This window comes from Delphinapterus leucas, chromosome 21 (assembly GCF_059928025.1).
Source record: "Delphinapterus leucas isolate spDelLeu-1000000601 "Yukka" chromosome 21, BTC_Dleu_Yukka2, whole genome shotgun sequence".
NCBI classification, from domain to species: Eukaryota; Metazoa; Chordata; class Mammalia; order Artiodactyla; family Monodontidae; genus Delphinapterus; species Delphinapterus leucas.
The window spans coordinates 30,221,834-30,248,116 of record NC_143149.1 but is presented as its reverse complement, the minus strand read 5'-3'; the positions used below and the strand labels follow the sequence as shown (position 1 = coordinate 30,248,116).

The window sequence follows — 26,283 nt, the reverse complement described above, 5'->3', positions numbered from 1 at the left end:
TGGATGTCACCTACAGTAATAAGAAGGATGATCTTTCTCCTGATACTCGGCTTGAATAATAGCAACTAAAGTACCCCTACTCTCTATCACTTCTGGGTACTAAGATATGAATCTAAAGCATCTCCGAATCCCTTTTGTCACATCTAGGTGAGTTTTATAAAACTGATTCAAAAGGAGATAGATGGGACTAACAGTGATGGAAATGGTCTACCAGGATATGACCAAGAAAACCCAACTATCGTTTAAAACATTCTCTCTATGACTAATCTGGAAATAACCAAAACACATTTCCACCACTACCATCCTAATCCCCACAGCCTAGGAACAGGAAGTCCTAAGAAAGAACTCTAAGTGATGGCACTTAATTAGATTATTTTTTTTTAAAAAAGAGCACTCTTTTAAAAGCCTCCGATTATGGAGGCTTTCTGATGTAGGTGGCATTGAGGGACAGAGTTAAGAAAGCCATTTCTCTAGAAAGGTACCTCCCAGGAAGAGCACCCCTCACACGTCCAGGAATCCAAGAGCAGTGTGTGAGGGGAATACTACCAGGTCCCTCAAATATCTTAAATAATGATAAAAAAATTATATTACAAAGTTAGATTATCCACTTTTTAAACAGAACTGGATCCAATTGATTATCTGTAAAAACTCTAGCATCTATATCACTTGCATCTAAAAAAAAAGCCTAACTTATAACAGTCAACTAATGTTCATGAAATAGCATATGAAGTAGAAGGTGGGAAATCTGTCCTCAAAAAGAAGATTTAATACGCCAAAGATAACATAATCCTACTTCTCAAATTATTTCTTAGCAAAAATTGTTCAAATACAATGTCAAATACTTTATCAAAACATAACATGAAGACACAAGATACTGTGAGAACAACTATAAAAAAATTAAAAGACACCATAAGGGGAAAAAAAAAACCAGATATAGTCCCATAAAGTCTCTAGATACTAGAATTATCAAACAATAACCCAGAAAGAGAAAATCTGTGCTTCCTATGGTCAGAGAGAAAAATGAGAAGCTTGAAAATTTTAGCAGGGAACTAAAATCCATAGTTGTAATACAGCAGATTTGATGTGTTTTTCTAAAACACATTCTTTACACATTTAAAATACCCTGAAATTGAGATTCATCTTAAAATTTGAATTAACTTGATAGTCACCATTTTTTCATTCTAAGTGGTATGTTAATAATGGTATCTTATTATCAGTGTCACCTACATTTGCATAAATACAGCCTATTAGTGATCATATTAAACATAAGTAGATTAAATGATTCAATTAAGAGACAAATATTGCCAGGCTGGATTAAGAAAATAAAGCCTAAATATAGGTTGTTTAGAAACATATATCTAAAACACAAGAATAAAGAAAAGTTCAAAGTAAAGGAATAGAAAACATATACTGTCAACATTACCAAAACAAAAAAACGAAAAAAACAAATCTGGGACAGCTAAATTAATATCAGACAAAACTGACCACTCGAGCTAATGCAATAAAAAAGGAAATGAAAGACATACAAATTGGGAAGAAAGAAACAAAACTGTCTTTGTTTGCAGATCTCCGCCTGCTGCTGGACTGCTGCAGCCTGTGCCCAGACCCACGCTGAGTGCCCACACCAGCCCCTCGTGTCCCAGCACTGCTCCCCCTCACCCCGGGGAGAGGGTGCTGGTGCTGGGAAAGGGGACAGCACACACTTAAAGGGAAAAGAGCGGGCTCAGACCCAACCCTCAGCGCTTGTGCTCCAGCAACTGGGGACCAAACCCCAGGCCCGATAGGGCAGTGTTGCCACTGAGCAGAGGGGAAGTCCCGTCACAAACCCAGCTCCAGCTCCAGCCCCTCCATCCCCAGTCCCAACCCCTGCTAAGGTGATAGCTTCCAGCACACGTTGAGGAAAGACATGACTTGTGTTCATGTCAAATCCAAGCTCTCCTGTGAAAATACAAATAACGCAATTTTAAAAACGGGCCATACACCACATTAACAAATTGAAGAATAAAAACCATATGATCATCTCTATAGATGCAGAAAAAGCTTTTGATAAAATTCAATATCTGTTTAGGACAAAAACTCTTCAGAAAGTAGGCAGAGAAGGAACATACCTCAATATAATAAAGGCCATATAGGACAAATCCACAGCTAACATCATTCTCAATGGTGAAAAGCTGAAAGCATTTCCTCTAAGATCAGGAATAAAACAAGTGTGCCCACTCTTGCAACTTTTATTCAACATAGCTTTGGAAGTCCTAGCCACAGCAGTCAGAGAAGAAAAAGAAATAAAAGGAATTCAAATTGAAAGAGAAGAAGTAAAACTGTCACTGTTTGAAGATGACATGATGCTATACACAGAAAATCCTAAAGACCCTACCGGAAAACTACTAGAGCTCATCAATGAATTTGGTAAAGTTGCAGGATACAAAATTAATGCACAGAAATCTATTGCATTTCTATACACTAACAACAAAATATCAGAAAGTAAAATTAAGGAAACAATCCCATTTACCATCATGTCAAAGAATAAAATACCCAGGAATAAACCAACTTAAGGAGGCAAAAGACCTGTACTCCAAAAACTATAAGACACTGATGAAAGAAGTTGAAGATGACACGAACAGATAGAAAGATATACCGTGTTCTTGGATTGGAAGAATCAATATTGTTAAAATGACCATACTATTCAAGGCAATCTACAGATTCAATGCAATCCCTATCAAATTACCAATGGACAAAAAATTTTAAAACTTGCATGGAAACACAAAGACCCTGAATAGCCAAAACAATCTTGAGAAAGAAGAATGGAGCTGAAGGAATCACACTTCCTAACTTCACACTATATTACAAAGCTACAGTCATTAAAACAGTATGGTACTGACACAAAAACAGAAATATAGATCAATGGAACAGGATAGAAAGCCACGGAAATAAGCCCACGCATTTATGGTCAATTAATCTATGACAAGGGAGGCAAGAATATACAATGGAGAAAAGACAGCCTCTTCAATTAGTGGTGCTGGGAAAACTGGACAGCTACATGTAATAGAATGAAATTAGAACATTCTCTAACACCATATACAGAAATAAAGTCATAATGGATTAAAGACCTAAATATAAGACCAGATACTATAAAACTCTTAGAGGAAAACACAGGCAGAACACTTGTTGACATAAACTGCAGCAATATTTTTTGGATCCCTCTCCAAAAAATGAGTAACAGAAATAAAAACAAAAAATAAACAAATGGGGCCTAATTAAACTTAAAAGTTTTTGCACAGCAAAGGAAACCATAAACAAAACGAAAAGACAACCTACGGACTGGGAGATAATATTAGCAAACGATGCAACCAACAAGGGATTAATTTCCAAAATATACAAACAGCTCATATTGCTTAACATCAAAAAAAAAACATCCCAATCAAAAAAATGGGCAGAAGATTTAAATAGACATTTCTCCAAAGAAGACATACAGATCACCAACAGGCACATGAAAAGATGCTTAATATCGCTATTATTAGAGAAATGCAAATCAAAACTCAATGAGTTATCACCTCACACCAGTCAGAATGGCAATCACTAAAAAGTCTACAAATAATAAACGCTGGAGAGGGTGTGGAGAAAAAGGAACCCTCCTATACTGTTGGTGGGAATGCAAATTGATGCAGCCACTATGGAAAACAGTGTGAACGTTCCTTAAAAAACTAAAAATATAGCTACCATATGATCCTGCAATCCCATTCCTGGGCATACACCTGGGGAAAACGCTAATTCAGAAAGATACACATTACTCCAATCCAAACAATTCATTGTTTATTTTTAGCATTAAACAAATGTTCAATAAATAGTTTTAAAAAAGAAAAAGGAGAAAGAATAAAAAGAAAGAATTCAGTTACTCACGATGCTCCTGAATTCATGATGCAGCTCTTTGCTCCACAATAACAATCTCTCCCATCATCATGATTCATTCCAAGGTTATGACCCAACTCATGAGCAACAATGGATGCAAATGTCTCCACCGTGATTTGCCCAAACTGCCCAAACACAGGAAGGTATTCATTAGGTTTCTGAACAAAAAGGATATGCTTTTTGTTTTTCAGATTACTTTTTCACAAAAGGAAATTCATCACTACAATATTGATAGCCTACGTAATAAAGCAAGCATCCAACATCAGTGTGTAGACACTGCAGTCTAGTAGGAAACTGGTGTGACTTAACATACTGATGATAGAGATAGACACTTTAAGCAACAGATCAATTCCTTTAGCACCAACAGATTATTCATGGTGGTTGATGGGAAAACAAGTTCATGGTTCTGACTTAATTTTCTCAAATGGAACCTCTGTTTCCTCATCCATAAAAAGTGAGGCGCTAATAAACACACAATAAATATTAGAAAACTTAATCCAGTCTCCAGAGAAAGAACACATCTGCCACTTCTACCATATCCCTCATAATAGCCAAAATATCGCTGTAAGGACTAGGAGAGGAATTATAGAGTCACTGAATGCTGGACATTTCCTAATGCAGATTCCAAAGATGAACGTCAAGAACAAAACATACCACGTTAATCCCGCCCGCGTGGCTCCTTGAACACACTGTTCCCACAAACGCCATTCCCGCGGTCCCACCAAAACCTTTCTTCCTAAATGAAGAGAACAGGTAAAAGTTATAAAATGTTCTTGGGGAGGAAAAGGTACACATTGCTCCTATTTCTTTGGGTAATCTTAAACTGATTGGTAGACCCTACAAAAACGGGGAGAAAAATGGCAAAGGTAAATAACATTTTAAAAATCACAATTCAATTAAAGACATCTCTTTTTTATTATCAGAGTGGAGATTAATATTACAAATTCATTTTTCAGACAAATGAAGATACATTTTTGATATCAAACCAATTTGTTTTGTACCTTCTAGATGAAAAAACCTTCCTAAAATGCAGTGTATCTATTTATTCAAAAACTCTATTGAGATCAGGTAACAAAATGACATATTCACACAGGAGGCTGCAGGCAGGGAGCACAGGAAACAGAAGAGTCACGATGGTCTCCGTATGGCTGCTCAATCATCGTGGATACACCTGTATCTAAGGACCTGGTCCCTCTGCCTGGAACTCTCCTCCCCAATATACAGCCCTAACTCACTCCCTCACCTGCTTCAGGTCTTTACACAAAGGTCATCTTCTCATTGAGGCCTTCCCTCGCCAAGTTACCTAAAATGTCAACCTCACTCCCCACAATTCTTCTATCTCTACCCTCCCTGCTTTATTTTTCCTCCTTACTACTTATCATTATTTAGCATATTATATACACTTATTTATCTCACTTATGAGGTAAATCTCCTCCACCACAATATGAACTCCTTGAGAGCAAGAATTTTTGTCTGTTTTGTTCACTGCTATACCCCAGAGCCTAGGAATACATCTAATAAATATCTTTTAAATGAATGAATAAACCCTTCTCTCGGGCATCTGAACAGCCAGGACAAGAGACCTAGAGATATTGACATAAGGGGATCGCCAAGAAAACATTTTAGCCAGATCACCCTGTAGTGAACCCCACAGTCCCCCAGCCCCACTTATGTCCTCAATGCTTCCGAAAGGAATTTTAGTACCCCATTCCTAACCACAAACAACCAGGGATTATCAGACATCTGGGAAACGCCTCAAACATGGCAGATGGAGACCAAACAGAGGAGACAGCTTGGTAGGTGTGGTTGGGCAGAGCACAGGGAGAGTGCCTGGTGCCTGTTCCTTTTGTGAATGAGAAGGCATGCTCACTGCCAGGGTATGAGGACACTTCCAGGTACAATTTTACTAAAAATTAATAAAAATGTCAGGATCAAGCTTTTGTGGTTATGGGGCCATAAAAATCCATTTAGGCATTCTCAGTGCCTTGCTTTAAATTAACTGGTATGACTAAATAAATAAGTAAATAAATTATTTAATTAAATCCAAGGAAATTTCTCCTCAGAAAAAATTTTTAGTTTTAGGTACCATCAGCATTAAGGAAGGCAAAAATTATTACATAAAACATTTTTTGGCGAAAAGTCAGCCCACCAACCAGAAGACTTTTAAGAAGCAAGAAATTTTTTTAGTATTTTTAAGTGAGGGTTTTGTATTAACTTTTGGAATATATTTGTATTAAGTGATTACATAAGCTTAAGTTTTATTGTGGTTCCATGAAAACACTATGTAGAAAGAAGGAAATTTTAAAAAATATATCAGAAATATCTCAAAGAGAGTTTAAAAAATTATTATATCCATGAAATAAGAATTTGACCAGCTCTCTTCTCTTCTCTTCTCCGCCATCCTATGTACGGTTAAATTTGCTCCTCGCCATGTCTTCTCACAAGACTTTCAGGATCAAGCGATCCCTGGTCAAGAAACAAAAGCAGGGAATCATCCCATTCCCCAGTGGATTCAAATGAAGACTGGTAATAAAATCAGATACAACTCCAAGAGAAGACATTGGAGAAGAACCAAGCTAGGTCTGTAAGGAGCCTCGCATATGAGGTGGCGCACGTTTTTGCTGGGTCAAGGACACTTGCATCTTACCATATCACTCTGAGAACATCACTACTACCCAAACAGCTGGATGGCTTTTATTAGGAAAGTGATTTTTCTCTTTGTGTCAGTGTTTCTGCACTAATGCTTTGGCTCAGTAGTAAATATGTGGAACCTTTTGTTGGGATAAAAAAAAAAAAAAGAATTTGACCATATAAGAATTTTAAGGGGGACAAAAAAGAGCTAAATATTAAACATTAAAAATAAGATAGCTGAAATGAAAAATTCAATGAAAACCTTAGAAGGTAAATTTAAAGAAATATCCAGAAAGCAGAACAAAAAGACAAAGAGAAGGAGACAAAAGATAATAAAATTAGAGGACAAGTACAGGAAACTCAATAGCCGAGTAAAAGGAATCCCAGAAGGAATGAAGAATAAAAATAAAGAGGATGAAATTATCTACAAAATAATTTGAGAAAAATTCCTAAAACTGCAGTTTCAAGATTGAAATTACCCACTAAGAACACAACACAATGAGTGATAAAAGACCTACACCAAAGCATAGCATCAGGAAAATTTAGAAGCCTGGGAACCAAGAGAAGATCCTACAAGTTTCCAAAGAAGAAAAAAAAAAAAGGCCACATACAAAAGATCAGGAATCAAAGTGAATTAAAGCTTCTCAATAGTAATTCTGGAAGTCAAAAGACAATGGCCATGCCTTCAAAATTCCAAAGGAAAAAATTTCGTGCCTAGAATTTTATACTCAGCAAAATAACCTGAAATTTACAAAACAAACTAGAAAGCACACCTCTGAAAAACTGAGTTACTTAAGCCCTAGGATAATCAGAGTTCAAATTGAGATAATTTTTTTAATTAATTGAAGTACAGTTGATTTACAATGTTTTGTTACTTTCTGGTGTACAGGAGATAATTTTTAAATTCTGTTTCGAGGCCGTGAAACACATTTTCCAACATGCAAGAGGTCAAAATTTTTTCTTTCAATATATCCGTACACAAGAAGAAACTAGAAAACATGCCATACCAAAATGAGGAAGTAAACCCAAGAAAGAGGAAGAAGTACATGGGATAAAGGTCACAGAGGCTCCAACACAAAAGAGAGGTCTTATTATCATACTGTCACTTGTCCTATAGTAGCAAAAATTTTCCTCATTTAAATGAATGCTCAAAAAACCTTAACAGAATATGATTCTAATAAAAGAAAAAAAGCAAAAATTATTATTCTGACCATGCCATTAATAGTACCTTTAAAAAAAAATCACTTACAGAACTAGCTGTGCACTGTCATGTCTCCGACGTGTTATAAGAAACTTTTCCCGCCACTGTACAAAGTTCCCCAACACATCACCCGCACCTCCGATTATGTTGATCAGATTTCCATTTGTCCAAATCTCCAGCCCAACGAGCACAATTCGAATATTTAACATGATGTACATCTGGAAAGAAAACAAATAAAAATATATAAAATGTATTAAAGAATATGAGAATAATTCCTGGTTACATATCTGAAAAAAGCAAAAACACTAATTCGAAAAGATATGTTCACTCCAATGTTCACAGCAGTATTATTTACTATAGCCAGGATATGGAAGCAATCTAAGTGTCCATCAACAGATGAATGGGTAAGAAGGTGAGGTATATATATATATATACACATACATACAATGGAATATTATTCAACCATAAAAAGAATGAAATTTTTGCCATTTGCAGCAGCATGCATGGACTTGGACAGTATTATGCTAAGTGAAATAAGTCAGAAAGAGAAAGACAAGTACAGTACAGTATCACTTACACGTGGAATCTAAAAACATACAACAAACTAGTGAATATAACAAAAAAGAAACAGACTCACAGATATAGAGAACACACGAGTGGTTACCAGTGGGGAGAAGGAAGGGAGGGGGCAATACAGGGACAGGGGATTAAGAGGTACAAACTATTATATATAAAATAAGTTACAAGGATATATTGTACAATACAAGGAATAGTAGCCAATATTTTATAATAACTATAAATGGAGTGTAACCTGTAAAGATTGTGCATCAGCATACTGTACACCTGTAACATATGTAATATTGTACAACTATGCTTCAATAAAAAATAATACAATAAAGAATATGAGAATATCTTTTAAGTAACACAACTACTTAAATTTAAAACAGGACTCCTCCGCTCCAAAAAAAATTCCCTTCAATATAATGAGACTCTAACTTCTCAAGGGTCTCAGTTTCCTCATCCATAAAACAAAAGTAAAGATTCAAAATCCTTTTTATCTTCCATTCCAAAATCTGACAAACTCTGGATATTTAAAGTTTTGGGTATTTTGATTCCAAAACTTTCCCTAAACTAATGCAAGCCTATTTATAGTCCATATTTAGCTCACTTAATGTAAATATTCATATATTTCACTACAGAAATATCAATGAGGTTGATTACAAGGTGCTACCCCAGGACCCTGTTGGAGGTGTAATGTAATACATAGTGAACTATATGTTATAAATGTATGCGAAGTGAACTATATTACCTACCTAAACTCTTATCTAAAATTCTAATGACATGCACCCCAAAGGTTTCAGATAAAGGATTAAGGAACTCATATCTATTTCACAGAGATACTGTGAGGAATAAGTGAGTTAATAAATGTAAGGCAATTGACTCAGTTTCTAGAATGTTATAAATATCCAATAGAATGTTATCATTATCATCATCATTATTATGCTTGGTATTCGTATTAGGGGAACAACTTAGAGATGAAATTATCCTATAAGAACATGTAGCTAATTCTCCAATATCTATCTCCCACTGGATGAATAAACTCCAAAATCTCAAACCAAATCCCTCCTTCTCTCTCTCTCTCTCTCACATAAACACACACACACACACACACACACACACACACACACACACACAGTGTCATAGTTTCAGAGGAGGCAGCCTTATTTAAAATAAGATTCTCTCAGTAAAAATGCAAAGATCTTTTTATAAATACCAAAGTACCTTAGCCTATCTGCTATGAAATAAAAGTCATATTTTATGGCAAGATGAGAAAAATTTAAACAAATACATTTTTCTCTGCCCTTTGGCCTCCTGTCTCCCCGCACTGTGCATTGTGTATCTGCATTAGGCATCGACCAAACCTCCCCCATTGGCAGAAATACCTGCTCAACCATAAAGAGCAGCATTCTCCTAGCATCAATAAGACAACTCCTTAAAAGATAACATTCCTTCTTGACCTGTTAGGGGCCACGATGATAATTAAGTCTGGATTGTGTAAACTGTCAATAATGCCTCATTGAATGTACAGCTCTCTGTCTCAAAAAACTTATATAACTGTACCTTGACTTCTAACGAGGGGAACAGTTCTCAGAGCTTTCTGAGATGCTCTTCCTGGGTTATAATCCTCAAATTTGGTTCAATAAAATTTTCCATTTCTTTCTTAGATCAGCTGATGAATTTTTCATTGACATTAAAGATAAAGTAGATGCTAATTCAAAATCTCTTGCTTGTCTCAGAGTCTCTCTCTCTACAATTATACTCTACTTTTAAACATTAAAAAAGTTACAAAACAAATTAGAGAGCAGACCCCTGAAAGACTGAGTTACTTACTTAGGCTCTAGAATAATCAGAGCTCAAAATGAGACAATTTTAAAATTCCATTCGGAGACTGGGAGAGGAGAGGACAGAATAATCCCAGCTGATAGAAAATACAACTCACGCTATCCAAGTAGTTTGCTAAAAGAATCATCTCTTCTCGCACTGCAGTCTGGTTTCTTCCCATCATGTCATACTGAAAAGCAAAGAAGGGAAATCATTATCACCAAAGCAATTTAAGAATAAAATTTCTATAATCTCTTACAATGAAGATAAGAATCCAAATGTTTCCTCTGAACCAAAAACTGAGGCACTTAGACATTCTCCTGCATTTCAAACTAATAAGTCTAAAGGATACATTTTAGTGATAAATAGGAATAAAAGAAAAGCAGGTACGTGGGTGAAATGAATAATGAAAAAGCACTGAAATCTTAATCTTCTCCAAAGCAGTACAACTTTAAAATGAGTTTCATACTTAACAGTCTTTAATTCATTTTAATGCAAAAATATTTTCAAGCATTTCACAAAGGTAGAGTTTAAAACAATCAAAATACACAGATAAAGGAATGAAAGACAATCTGAAAGACTTCCTGATCCTTTCACCTCTTAGGCTAACGACATTACCAATAACCAATTTCTAAACTCTGGGCTAAATTAATTATCAGAGATTAACCAACGTTCACTAGTGAAAACATTATATGTAGATAGAAATATAGAGATATATAAAAGTTTAACCATATTAAGCCAAACAGTTGATTATGACTGATTCACTTCTTTGAGATCTAGCTAAATCCAAATGTCTATTTTAATATTATTTTAATATAACCAATTTAATAACTAATTAAAAGAACATTTTAAAAAGAATATGTGGTTTTGCTCTATGATAAGGGCATTAATACCAGAATATATCAGATTTTATTAATTAGACATTTTATCATGATTTTCCTAAACAAGAAAAAAAATTTTTTTAATACATTTGACAAGGTTTGATTAAAATAGAACCATTTTTATTTTGAACCATTTTCTACCTATGTGGAGAGAGTAATAAAGAAAAACTTTTCAAATCTCTATTTTTGTCACTTGTCCACAACATTCTACAGGAACATTTTACACATTATCTGGGACAAAGTTCATGCTTGTTCATACTCCTTTATGCTTCTTCCTTCTACACTTGAGGATAAAGAACCTATAATGAACAAATCTGAATATATTTCTATCTCTTAAAAATATGGCTTGTTTTTTTTCCAGTCTACATACAATAAGGGATTTTTTTTAAAAAAACATAAAAATCCTCAAAACTGTCTCTGCAGGTTACAAGAAAGGACTTGTCAATTGTGTTAAGTTTCTGCAAACAGCTTATTCGCACAAAGTTGGAAGTACAAGTCAGACAAAACGTTTCAAATAATCTATAGGTTAAATTATATAGCAGCTGTATCTAAAATTGATAATGCTGTAAATGCTGAAATAGACACATAACTTTTTTTAGTTGAGTAAAGCACAATTCTTAAGTATGAATAAGGAAAATGCCCTGGTGTTATCCTGTACAATGAAATAAATAGTAAATGCTAAGCTGACCTATTCTCCTCTGCTCCCTTCTAAAGCATGCCAGAACCTGGAAGTTTTCTAACTCTTAAATAGAATAGATAGATAGATAGATATCTCTTAGAGATATCTTTCTCTTAGATAGATAGTTTTCTATCTCCTAAATATAGTTTTCTATCTCTTAAATAGGTTAGCTGAAATTCTAGAAAGAAAAGCAATTTTATTAGGCAACAAAGCAATATCTGATTAACTGGGTTTATCACCACAGTCCTTTAAATGTCTCTGAAAAAGTCTCAAGAGCTTAACTAAGAGGCAGAACAGTTTCACTTAAGAAATTTAGCATATGCAAATCACCCAAAAGAACAGGGGGAAGAAAATCACCAGTAAAAAATAAAGGTAGAGGTAATCTCATTTGCTACATTCAGTTCTGGAGGTATTAGGAATATCATGTATGAATATTAAGAAAAAAGTCATTTTAGTTTTTAAATTACATTTAACAGAAATCAATACAAATACGTTATATTTAATATTTCCTTCATGGGATGCTCACTTCTCATCTGCTTTTCATGAAAAAGAAGAAAAACTGTCACCAATCCTACCCTTTCCTTGTCTACGACAATGAACAGCTCCACATAGCGGGTCTGTGGCAGGACAGCTCTTCTTCTCTGTCAAACACACAAACATCATAAAGGCAAAAAGAAAAAAAAAGGTATAAGGCTACACGTTTTTCATACATAATGATCTTATGCTAATCTCTAGTCACTTATTTCATGTCTGTTAAGAACTTCATAAAATGATTTTAACACATCCTAGATCAATAAAGCCAAAAAAACACGTTTTTCTAAAAAAGTGATATCTACCATCTGTACTGATCTGAGAAAAATTCTATCTAGTTAAAGACAATATGAGTTATTCAAGTTTCCAAAGCAGAATAACTGATCTTCTAATATCTAAACTACACACACACACACACACACACACACACATACACACACACACACACACACACGTTAATAGGAAACTCCATCACTTTGTTGGGAGTAGAAGAAAGAATATCTGCCAATAACCCAGAGCAGAAGGAAGGACAAGGTTGTTATTTTATTTTGTTATTGTTGTCCTTTATTTATTTTTTTTCCTTCCAGTTTCATTGAGATACAATTGACACTGACATACAAGGTTGCCACTTTAAAAAAAATTACTTTTGTGATTTTACAGAAATTTAGATAAAGTATAGAATGAGCTAAAATTTAATGTTTTCCAATGATTAAAAAGAACAATACAAAAGTCAAAAGAATGAATGGCAGGAGAGGCAATGAAAATAATGCCATAAACTAATATGAGTTAATTAAAATACACCAGAAGAAGAGGCACAAGCCTCTTCTAACACAGCAACATCATCTCATTATGTAGAAAGCTGGCTTCTCTGCAACTGAGGTTCCTCTGGTCCTAGAAACAGTTCAGGTTAAGAGACTCCTGTCAAGAGTAAGCCAAGGAATCCTAAGGAAGTCTCAAAACAGGGATACCACGAGTGACCCTGGAAAAAATCTGAGATCATTAAAGTCCTAACACTCAATCTCTCTCTTTCCCTCTCTCTCTCTTTCTCACTTTAGAGCTCCAGAATTACCACTCCAGTCTGTGTAAAGCATATTCACATCAAAAAGCCCACGGCTGGAGCTTCCCTGGTGGCGCAGTGCCCCGGTCCGGGAAGATCCCACATGCCGCAGAGCGGCTGCGCCCGTGAGCCATGGCCGCTGAGCCTGCACGTCCGGAGCCTGTGCTCTGTAGCGGGAGAGGCCACAACAGTGAGAGGCCCGCGTACAAAAAAAAAAAAAAAAAAAAAAGCCCACGGCTGGACTTCCCTAGTGGCACAGTGGTTAAGAATCTGCCTACCAATGCAGGAGACACGGGTTCAAGCCCCGGTCCGGGAAGATCCCACATGCCACGGAGCAACTAAGCCCGTGCACCACAACTACTGACCCTGCGCTCTAGAGCTCGCGAGCCACAACTACTGAGCCTGCGCTCTAGAGCCCTCGAGCCACAAATACTGAAGCCCACGCACCTAGAGCCCATGCTCCACAACAAGAGAAGCCACCGCAATGAGAAGCCCGCGCACCGCAACGAAGAGTAGCCCCAGCTCGCCGCAACTAGAGAAAGCCCGCGCGCAGCAATGAAGACCCAACGCAGCCAAAAGTAAATAAATTAATTAATATTTTTTAAAAAACCCTCTCAAAGTCACTGTAAAGGGCTATTAGGTAGCAATGACAAAAAGAAATACAGTTACTGTTTAAGACTTAAGCCCTAGTTTCCGAAACATAGAAGCCTGATTGTACTCATCTTGCTGGCAGGAACTGCGTAGTGCTCGTCTTTTTATCCCCTTAGTACCCATCACAATGTCTGGCACACAGTTGGCAAAAACACAGTAATAACAGGTATTGGTTTAAGGCACAAACACATCATTTTTTTTAAACTTGAGTCTCAGCCATGAAGAAATACATTATGTCCTTACTCGAAGTAGCTGAGTGACGCTAGGAGGCTCTTCCTCTTCATCCTTTGTGGTTTCTTCCTCTGTATCCTTGTTGGAAACCCCACATTTCACAGGCTCTTTGTGGACATCATCCATTCGATAAAAGATGTGCTCAAAACGAGAGCTGTTTTGCAGGGGTTCAATCCCATAACTCACATTCTCTATATGCAGCAAGCCTCTTAAGTGTTGTATTACACATACACAATTTTTTAGAATGAAAAAAAACAATATACAGGAAAAGGAATTAAGAAACCTGAATAAAAGTCCTACTTCTTAACATATGTAAGAAGGGGTAGAATGGTATAGAGAAAAACAGAGAGGCTTTAGAGGCAGGCAGACCTAAACTTAAAGCACAAGATGACTACTCACTAGCATGATTGCCTGAAAGTTACCTAACCTCTCTGAGGGTTTGCTGTATAAGGAAAGGCAACTCAGAACAGTGGCTAAACGTGTGAAGTCTGGAGCCAGAGGACCAGAGTTTGAATCCCAAATGTTTCCTACTAGCCTTAGTTTACATTCTCCATAGAGTTGTTCTGAAAACTAAATTACTTAATACACGCAAAGTACTTAGAACGTTGCCTGGCACACAGTAACTGTTCTACAAGTATCATTACTTAAATGGAGATAGTCATAGCCAACTTATATAGTTGGTTTGAGAATTTAAAGTAATATTTCTTAGTTCAATCAATCATGCAAACAATCAACCAGCCCAGTGTCATGCTGCCTGGCCCTTAATAAATTTAATTTTAATATTATTATCACTTCACTTGATACATGATATGATTTCTCTGAACCTCAGCTTGCTCACCTAAATATGGAAATAATCAGCCCCTTTTCACAGTCATTATTGACCTTAGATGAAAGAATATAGATGAAAATCTTATAAACCTAAAGGGTGACAGAAATTTAAAGTATGCGTTATTTTAAATAGCAAAGTTTATTTAGTGGACTCAAAAAAATGAAATTTTTTCTTTAGTTATTAAAACTCATCAACTGCAAGATTGTCCTAAATAAACATGCTGAAAATGACATCTGAAACACAGCTATAAAGACCTTCAGCAACATCAAAGTAAAATCTAAATTTAAGTCCCCTAAAATGACTTGATCTGGAGACCGAGATACGTAAAGGGGAAAGAAATAAGGGAATGAAAAAAAACCAAAAAATTGATAAAGAAAATTCCTTACCTGAGTCCAAAACAGTTGCTAAGAGCAATCGATGAATTATAAACGCCCTCCACGTATCCCCGATAATGACAATGATTCTAAATGATAAAAACTGTATTATCTTCAAATACTGTTACATTGCTGAAAATCATCATAGAAACTGCAGAACTAACAAAATTACTTAAGGTCCATAAACTAAAAATTTTTATTATTGGCATCCCATAATTATCACATGGCATTCTTTTACTATCTTCAGACTGTCTACTAACCCCCTACAGCTACACGAATGTTTAGGCAGAATTCCAGAGGACACTAAGTACAAACAACTCTACTCCTATAACCTTTAAACCTAGAAGCAGAACCAGGAAGCATAACGTCATGTTTAACATTTTTAATCCCAGGTAAGAAGATGCCACAGCAGCCAACTGAAATCCAATACAGAAGAGGACCTTGTGACAGGCTAGTGACACCAAGGGGGAAAAAATTCAGTACACGGCAAAAACAGTGACTTTGATCCGATGATTTTCTTTTCTTCATATAAGCATACCGATTATACTATTATTATTGTTATTATTATTAGTTATACATTTAACCATCTTTAAAAATTAAAGAGACTTTATCCTTAATCTTGAGCGAGAAATTGACCAGTGGAAATGCAAGCATATCACTTACTAATATCAGAATTTCTTAGTACACGAGATTTTTTCATCTTTAAAACAACTGTAAAGCACTAAAAAAAAAAAAAGCCAAGGGGAGTGGGAGGAGGAGGAGGAGGACCAGTCCTGCCAGACCTTATGACATATCATCGGGCCTTAATAATTAAAACAGTAGGGTCCTGGTGGTGCATTAACTGAGAGACCAACTAGTGGAGCAGAATACGAAGTCTCAAAGTAGACTGAAATACATGTGGAAACTTATATGATAAAAGTGGCATCTCAAATCACTGAGGCAAAGATGCACTTTTTGGCAAGTGGAGCTCAGCCAACCGGTTAGACATTCAAAGTAGATCCATACCTCACACCATACATAAGAATAAGCTCCAAATGGATCAAGAATCCAAACATTTAAAAAAGTGAACCCATGCAAGAACTAAAAGAAAACATGAGTGAATCCCTCTTTAAGCTGGTGTAGAGAGAGACTTTCTATCACTCAAAATCTAGAGTCAACAGAAGAAAAGACTGATAATTTTCACTGTATTAAAAAAAATTTTTTTTAACTTCTACATTAAAAGAAACACCAAAAAAAAAAGTCAAAAGACAACTCAGAGACTGGTGAGAAGTATCTGTAACTTTTATCATAGATAAAACTATACTATATTATATATAATACAAAGAACTCTGAAACATTAAAGGGGAAAGATTAAACCTAATAGAAGATGGAGCAAAAGAGTTGAACAGACAATTCACAAAAGAAGATATAAAAATGCCCTTATATAAATGAAAAGATTTTCAATTTCACTAATGATACAGTAAGAACCCATGAGTCTATGCTGATATAAACAAGTAAGAAGGAAAAACTCTTCCTTACAGTAGAAACCACCAGTGAATACAGAAGCACTGATGAAATTAGGAAATCACCATTTTGACGACCATCATAACAACTGATTCAGGCAAATACTAAATACTAAAACTAGTGGGTAAAACTTTGAGAAGCATTGGGATAGTTACTAAGCTTCAAAGTATCTAACCAAAAAAGGCAAAACACAGTAACTTTACAGAGAAGAAACCCAGCAGACAACTCCTTAATCATCAATGTTAACACTGTCAGTGATAAACTAATTGCAGCACATGCTCATGATATGATACAGAGAACGGCTCAATGTCCCTTCAGGGTGGATTCCTGCCAAAAGTGCATAACCTGAATCCAATCATGAGTAAACATCACACAAACCCAAATTGCAGGACGTTCTACAAAAAGTCGGCCTGTACTTCTCAAAAATGCCAATGTTGTGAAATACAAGGGAAGACTATGGATTTCTGGATTAAAGGAAACGGGAGACCGCTGAACATAACACGTGAAATTGGATTTCCTTTCACTATAAAGTACATTATTAGGATAATGGACCAAAACAAATATCAATAAGGTATGTAACTGAGTAACAGTATTGCTTCAATGTTAACTTCTTAATTTTGAGAACTATACTATGGTGACATAAAAGAAATTCTTGTTTTTAGGAAATTTACGCTGAAGTATTTAAGAGTAAAGGGACACCAGGTGTACAACATACTCTTCAGGAAAGAAAAAAAAAAGAGAGAGAAGAAGGGATAAAGTATATGTGATAAATGCTAACATTTGGAGAATCTAGGTAAAGGGTATGCACGAATGTTTTCTATCATTCCTGCAACTTTTCCTATAAGTCTAAAACTGTGAACATTTTTTAAAAAATTAAACAATTATGCACTAAACAACACAGGTGAAATTTCAACATTTTACAACTTTTTCCAGTGTGTGGCTATTTACAACCACTGTTTTCTTTCTAGTGCTTTGTAGTTAAAGTCTAGCTTTGATACTGTCTTCTTCTCACTAGAGGAAAAGAGACACCTCTTCTATTACAGATGAGGTAGCCCTTATGAGATAGTAAGACAGTAACTCACAGCGCTCAAAAATGAAATGCTTCTACTTCCACTATAATAGAAGCTCTCATTTGACGTGACTGAAATCCAGCACTTGATCACTCAATCTACCAACTTGATGGTATTTCTTTAATAACCTGGTTTTATCAAATCTTTCAAAAGCCTTCAATTTAGTTTTTTAAAAAAACAACAAATCCTATTTCGCAAGTTTACAAAACACCCAATTGAATCGCATGATTAGAATAAAGGTATAAATGGCATAAACAGTTTTGGAAACATAAAAACTGTAAGCAAAAAACTCAACTACTGGGAGTAGAGGTACTCAGAAGTATCTGAGAAGAGCCTACCAGCCACAAGGGCCAGCGAGCTTGGGACAGTCAACAAATTTTTCAGAGGAAAGAAGGAGCATTAATTAACTGAGGGAGTTAGTTGAGAGACTTTCTAATGCATTTGCAAGGTACCCCAAAGTTCAAAGACTAATACTAATTTGGACTTTTATTTCACACAGCAGCTCATATCAAGTGGTTATTAAAACTGTGTTTCTTTGTGGAAAATGGCCTCTTGTGAAAGATGCTGATGATGAAAGCCACATGAGAGCTTTACAAATTAATTTAAATAACAGAATCACAAGGGGACGCATTTACATTTTCTCAGTGTAACTTAACTGCATTTTATGAACAAAAGTATATTCCATGATGATATCTGACGATGTTGCCACACACACAAAAATCCCAGTACCAAAGTTTTAATTACTATCTCAAATCTATAGTCACACTTTTATCTATTTGAACAATATTCAATAACCAATAAGTGAAAGGCTCCATCTGTCTTAGTTTATATTTTTCAAACACCCAGGAAAACATAATTAAATTGTAATTCTTTACGATAACAGCTGAATAAATTTCTATAAAATTGAAATCATTTTTAGCAGTTTTAAGCATATAAACTTTCAAATAGTAAAAAATAGTATTTATTGAGTTCACAGTTGTTGGACTAAGTATATCTTACAAGTATTAACTCATTTAAGCTTCCCAATAACTCCATGAAGTTATAATTATTATTCCCATTTTAAGGTGAGGATTCTAAGGCACAAACAGGTTAAAGAAACTTGACCAGCAAATAAATAATAGAGCCAGGAATCAAGTCCAAGCAGTGTGTGTTACCAAAATCCAGGCCAAGAAACGGCTCCAAGAGAAAAAATTCCTTTTTAAAATCACTGCTTTTGTTGAGTGGCATAAATTATGTGGTCTTTGGTCTCATGCTATAGTAATCTTCGGATGGATGACTGGATGGATGGATGAACGGCTGAATGGATTATCTGTGTTCTGGTTTATGCTATCACATACATTTAAACTCCTCTACTATTTTGCTATTAAACAATGGACAAACAATAAAACAAAACAAAACAAATAAAATAAAACAATGGACAAACACAACACTGAGATAAAGGAGTCAGAAAACTGGCCAGCAAAGGATGGATCTAAGTCAGCACTGCCTTTTAAGTACTAAAAATTAATCTAAAATAAAGGTTTTCATAATTCAAAAAGAGTCATGTACACAATGTTCATTGCAGCTCTATTTACAATAGCCAGCACATGGAAGCAACCTAAATGTCCATTGACAGATGAATGGATAAAGAAGATGTAGCACATTTATACAATGGAATATTACTCAGCCAGAAAAAGAAACGAAATTGAGTTATTTGTAGTGAGGTGGATGGACCTAGAGTCTGTCATACAGAGTGAAGTAAGTCAGAAACAGAAAAACAAATACCGTATGCTAACACATATATATGGAGTCTAAAAAAAAAATGGTTCTGATGAACCTAGGGACAGGACAGGAATAAAGTCGCAGACATAGAGAATGGACTTGAGGACACAGGTAGGGGGAAAGGTAAGCTGGGACGAAGTGAGAGAGCGGCATTGACATATATACACTACCAAATGTAAAACATATAGCTAGTGGGAAGCAGCCGCATAGCACAGGGAGATCAGCTCGGTGCTTTGTGACCACCTAGAGGGGTGGGATAGGGAGGGTGGGAGGGAGACACAAGAAGGAGGGGATATGGGGACATTTGTATATGTATAGCTGATTCACTTTGTTATAAAGCAGAAACTAACACACCACTGTAAAGCAATTATACTCCAAAAAAGATGTTAAAAATAAATAAATAAAATAAAATAAAGGTTTTGCCTTCTGTTTATTTGAAGAGAGCTGCAAAAGTGCAAAACTAACATAAACAATTCCACCTAGCAAAACATAACAAAGCTCAGGGGAAAAATAATACATGTTTAATGGTAACAAAGATTTCTCATGAAAACTATGGCAAAAAATAAGAATATATATTACCTAACTGCCAAAAGGGACTTTAAGACACTCTTCCCAACTAAAATTAGAAATATTTATGCTCTAATTAAATAACACATAAAGCAAAGTTGACATCTGCCAATTATTTCAAGTATTCCTGGCCAGTTCTGTCCTCAGGAAAACTCTGTTCTCTGATGCAAAAAGGACCACAATTCTTAAGAAAATAATTGTATTCAGCAAAAAATCAGAACATATAATAGGAAACAAGTGTTTGTTCTTTACTAAGTACTAATGGCAAGTCAAATGGTTTAATAAGGAAGTAAGATGTACTTTAAGAGGTATCCATTTTCAGCAAAATAAATAAAATAAAAAATAAAAAAATAAATCAAACTTTTCTCCTTCATAATCTGTAAGGATTATCATTCAATAGAAGATTATTTTCCTGCTCTTTTAAAAATCACTTGACCATGGAGAACCAGGAGAGCCGTAAGGTAAATACTGTTTAATTTATGTCAATGCACTCAGACTCCCACCCCAGGACAATGCCATATATAATAATACCAAAAGAGGTCCTTGGGGAAGCACAAGGTAACAGTCCTGAGTACCTGAAGAGAACGCACTTTAAAATTATAATTGTTTTAAATTCTGCTATAGGGTCAGGAGGAAAATATATTACCTGTATATCAGGGTAGTCAGAGATCAGAGCCCCTTCCTTGTTGTAGGTATAAACTACAAAATCTTTGGGTAAAAGGTCCCTGCAAGAGGAATAAAACACACCATTTAAAATTATTTTATCTATTTGCAACTAAGGACACAACTTATAAGGCATTATCCCAGAAGAGATGAGCAGAAATAAAAACTTTCACCTGATAAATTGTTATTCAAAGAAGGAGCTACCATAAAACTAAAAGCTCATGAAGGGACTTGCATCTGAAATCATGCGTTGTCCTCATGGTCATAAAATGCTGGTTGCATAAAACATACGTAACATCCTTAAAGTTTTCTGATACATCTCATAGGAAAAGTATAAATTAGGTTATATAGTACACCATATTTCTAGAAGAAAATAAATGATTTTACCCTCTTTTAAATGTCCTATATAAAGAAGCAGCGCTCCTTGACCTCCTAAGTACGGGGACAAAATCTGTGTCAGCTGTTAGAGGAAACAATCATTGCTGATTCCTGAAGCTTCCTTCCATGTTAAGGTAGACTGATAGTGGAAACCACACGTGCAAAATAGGGTTAGCTTTGTCAACGAAAAGATATCCAATGATGCTTGTTGAAGATGGTAAGGCAGACTTTATTATCGACATAAGTATAGGGACCACTGCAAAGGGATTTTACAGGGCGGTGGGGAGAAAGACCAGGCTCAACTCCAAGTACAGCATGGGGAAGTGGGAATTTATAACCAAGGAGCATGGTGAGGGTCAGTGGATGGAAAATTACTATGAGGAAACAACAGGGGTGAGGGACATTCTGGCTAAACTAACCTAACAGATTCTTGCTGAGGACAGGCCAGGGTGATCAGACATCACTGGGCGGGGAAGGGGAGTGGAAGATAAAGAACCTGATCAGACATCCAGAATGATCAGATATGGCGGGGAGGGGGAAGTTCTTGCTAAAACTAGATTTTACAACAAACTACACTGATGGACCTAGGAGAAGGTTCAGGAACCTGACTAAAGTTTGGTCAAGTAAAGAATCTTTGTCAGTCTCCCTTCTTGTACAAGGAAAGAAAAGACATTCTTCTTTCCTCTGAATAATACAAGTCCATTTCCTCATTCAGTTGTCTTTTGTTCATTACAGACCAGCTGAATCATCTATTGGAACCTGATAGTAGAGGATATTTGCTGGGTGGTGCTGGCAGTCAGGCATTTAATGAGGGGAGTTGCTATGAAAAATAAAAGAAAAACAAAGATTAATAGTTAGAAACCCAGTTTCTGAGTCCAGGAGGAAGCCATCAAGATTTTTTAGACTTGAGCTTAGAGCATCTTCAGGTGTTAGACTGAGGTTGGCACTGGCCGCCTGACACATTTTCCTAGTTTGCAGTTTCAATGTCACTGGTGATAGCATCAGGTATTCTGATGAATTTCCTGAGCGGTCCACACAGCAGGAGGCATGAAGCTCGCCCACACATGATCTATTGTAATCATTTTTTTTTGAAGTTTCTATCAAGTCTTCCAGCTGCAGCTTACAGAGTTTCAGGAAAAGGGCAGTTTTAGTTGTCAATGATTCCAAGTCAGAAAGGACAAAATTTGGAAATGTGAACTTAGAGAGTTGTAGCCAGATACAGGAGGAAACTAGAAGAATTCAGGATTTGGTAAAGCTGGCAAAATGTGGAAGATGAAAGCAGCAACAGTTCACTATAGTTTTCCATTGAAACAAACAAAAAAGCACATTCTCTCTACAGTCACACCCATTTCTGTGAAAGATAAAGTAAGACTAATTTGTTTGCAAGGAAGTTTGGTCTCATTAAATTTGGCCTGGTTATTTACATAAGTACAGCAAAAATAGTGATTGACCACATAGTACCTTGTTTGAGTTTGCTTTGCTGGAGCGTTCCCTCTCAAGGCTAAGAAGCCAAGTCAAAAACTTGCCACCAGATCTGACTGCAATACCTATAGATTTGGGTGAATTCCTCTCTTCTGAAGGTTCCCCAAACATCCTGAGGTTCCTGGGCCTGCCAGAAGTGACCTTTCTTACTCACCTGTAAGGCAGGAAACCCTGTAAGCCAGGAACAGGATGGTTCTTCCAAGGGGAGCTGTATAAACATTGCCTTCTTAGCGTCAACCTTAGATCCTTAGAGCTATCTGGTCATATCTGATTCAGTACACATCATTCCCAAATATGACATTACAATCAAAGTCTTGGTAATATAAGAAAGGTTTCCAATTGCTTTGTGTTACAAGGAGGATAGATTTTGACTGAACTTATGCAAATAACTATACTGCCGTGAATATAAGATGCGTTAACACATAAAATAAACCTGATTAGTTCAACATCTCTCTTTTCATAAAGAGACAAATCCTTTGAGATTTTCCAAGGGCCATTTTGGAAATATCAAAGTTAGTTTGGGGTCAAAGAGACTCCACTTAGAATTTGATTTGGGGAAATTGTCAAAAATGCCAAAAGGTTTGAACACTTGACTAAATTGGATCACAGGTGTCACTGTGAAACAACACTTAGCTGTCCATTTAACCAAAGTCACAATTAAAAGATTTCAGAGGCACATACAGAAAGTTACCCAGTTATTAAAAAAAAAAACAAAAAACAAAAAACTCTTAGCTTTCTTAATATTGAGAAGATCTGGTTTTCTGAAATAATCAAAGACCTGATAAACACAAGACACACTGGAAAATATCTTAAAACACAAAATCTTATCCTCCCAAGCTGATTACTTAAATGTAAAGAAAACAGCCTTTTTTACCATTTCCTATTAAGAGGAAACCAATAATCTAAGAAAACCTTGTGTTTTAACAGAGAAAGAAAACCAAATTCTGGTTTTGTATCAGTGTACTATTAATACTAAGGCAAATTAAACAAACAAACAAACAAACCAAAAAACCTTACAAATAAATCCATCCAATAGTAGCCAGTTTTGACCACACAAGGAAAGATTCCTCTTCCAAGGTCCCTTTTCCACAAACTTTCTTTAGAAATTTTCTTACATCACTCAGTTTTTGTCCTCCATTTTTCTTCTTTCTCATTCTGGAACAACCATTCATTCTCCTTTGGGACAAAATTATCCTCTCTTACCCTTAGCAAAACATATCTTTCATGCCCTTCCTTATCAAAAATACACCTTATATTTTCTTTGTATACAGTTTGTTTTCTTTACCCTTATTATTCCTAGTGGTTTCATTTATTTATATTGATTAGATTTTTTAATCACTAGTAACTCTAATTTTCAGTAAAAACTAGGAAGCAGGCAATTGCAAACTGTCTGCTACATACTATCATTCTGTAATAATGATACATTATTTCATAATTTCTAGAGATGTGTCTTTTTCACAGTACAATTCCTCATGCTTACTAACAGACCTAAATATATTTAGCTTCTCTATACCATATGAAAACAAGATGCCAAAAGTAAATAAAATTAAATTTCTCTTCAGCAATTAATATTTCAATATTTTATCTTATTTGGAAATTATGTAGTCAATGATTATCCATCTTTGACTTAAGTTCGTATAGCTTTAAGGTTTCAAGTTATGAAAAAAATGTTTGAAACTATTTTTCAGGAGGCATAAAACATAATTACCATTGAAAAGTTCATTTATAAACTTTTAGTCCACTTACATCTATTTAATTTACTTGTTCTGAACAATTATACTTGAATTACTCATGAAAATTTCATGAGCCATTAATTAAACAAAGCTAGCCATCCATCATCTTAAGTTGTTTTTCTTGTTGACAAGTCACGCAAGTATCAAAAAAAAAAATCACAAAAGCGAAGAACAAAAAATTATATATTTATGGTTCTTGCCTCTTTTTTTTAAACTGCCATGCTTGACATCAAGCAATTCCTTTTTATTATACATTTTGCTCTAAGGGTTGATTTATAATTTATAATCTTAAATATCTGGTAGAGATAACATAAGCTTACTTGAATAGTAAACATAGGTGGAAAAAATTGCATATCTGCATTACATATTTAAAGCCGACAACCCTGAGTTGTCAATTTATCAACAACTGTATCAACAATATAAGAACTAGCAAAAAGATTATTCAAGATCATGTGAACTTAAAAAAACTTGGGTTAGTTTCTGTATTCCTGAGAGTTTTAAGAACATAATTTATCTAAGTGCTCATTTATCTCTAAACCAATTTGAATAGAACTCTTTAAGGGATTTTATAAATTAATGTGATAATACCATCCAGAGGTAGGAAACTATCACACGCCTATAACATACATATATATAGAAATACATAAACATACAGACACAAATAGAGAGCTTAAGAGTTTTCATTTTAAAATTTTAGCCGTGAGTCAGTAAAACAGCAATACAATCTCATTTGTTTATCTCCACTTCGTATTTTCATCTGAATTGTCTCTGGCAAATAAAACAAGTTAAGGTCACCTGCCTACCAATACTTCTGGAGGAGACTTTTAAGATTTTCTCTTGCCGTGATATGTAATCTTCCTTTGCTGTGGTCTAAATTTTAGGCAACAGACTGAAGAGACATCTAACTGCTGTCTGGATGTTTCCAAAGCCCATGTGAGTGGACAAATCATTCAGTTCTATTTCCAAATAGCCTTTTGTTCTTCTTTTCAGACTCAGGTAGTTGCTTTCAAGGCTACCTGAGTTTCTTGAGAGCCCAATGGACGGCAAGGGACCAAAAATGGAAGTGGCTGTGGGGAGCTGAGGGGCTGCAGTGGGAGGGGAAAGTCTGACGGGTGTGCACAGAGGGATGGGGGAGGTGGCGGTTTGAAGTGGGACATATCAAAGGATCCAAGGGGACTGGGGGGAAGATTGATGGTGGTAAGAGGAGGACGGAGGAGCAGAAGCAACAGGGAGGGAGCAGTCAATCTGGGGAGATCTCAAGTTTCCAAAAGACGCCAACAAAGTTCCAAATTATCCTCAGCAAAACATGCCAACAAGAACAGAAGCAGACAGAGCTGGCATAGCAGAGAGTCAGCAGGATGTGAGAAGAGGTGGTTTAGTTAGCTGAGAGGCTCCAATGGGAGAAGCCAGATCCAAAAGAGAGAACAGAGAGACTTCACACAGAGTCAGGAAGAAAGGAGTTCCAGCCCAGGACACCAGGGAGTAATCCCCATTCAGAACACAGAGCCAGGAAGAACTTCCAGCCCAGGAGGTACCTGTCGAAAGAAGCCTGGGACTATAACCCAGCTTCGGAGGGTATACTCAAAACCGTAAAAATCAAGTCAGCTTCAACAGATGTTTGTCTGGAGCAATGGTTCAGGAGTCAGAGTCACCAATGGATCCCCGATCAGTCAGTCAGGACTGAAGACAAGGGCTTCAAGGTGCATACTTAGGGTCCAGAGTGAGAGGTCGGGGGGTCCAGTGATGAATCTGATCCTATACGAGTCATGGCGC

The 26,283-nt window shown here is 35.9% G+C and overlaps 1 protein-coding gene and 1 pseudogene across 2 annotated transcripts in view; one reads left to right on the top strand and one right to left on the bottom strand.

Moving 5' to 3' along the window:
• Nucleotides 1-26,283, bottom strand: part of ADAM9 (ADAM metallopeptidase domain 9) — a 102,418-nt gene that overhangs the window by 53,339 nt on the left and 22,796 nt on the right. The window contains exons 4-11 of one of the 2 annotated variants that reach the window (XM_022571267.2): nt 20,901-20,979; nt 15,366-15,442; nt 14,163-14,358; nt 12,256-12,321; nt 10,239-10,310; nt 7,787-7,956; nt 4,561-4,642; nt 3,898-4,031 (exon numbers count right to left, since the gene is read on the bottom strand). In XM_022571267.2, coding sequence (XP_022426975.1) covers nt 3,898-4,031; nt 4,561-4,642; nt 7,787-7,956; nt 10,239-10,310; nt 12,256-12,321; nt 14,163-14,358; nt 15,366-15,442; nt 20,901-20,979 — 876 coding nt within the window. The remainder of the gene's footprint in view (nt 1-3,897; nt 4,032-4,560; nt 4,643-7,786; nt 7,957-10,238; nt 10,311-12,255; nt 12,322-14,162; nt 14,359-15,365; nt 15,443-20,900; nt 20,980-26,283) is intronic. The other variant, XM_089903778.1, reaches the window with a different exon arrangement.
• LOC115803229 (large ribosomal subunit protein eL39-like) lies at nt 6,337-9,749 on the top strand (annotated as a pseudogene).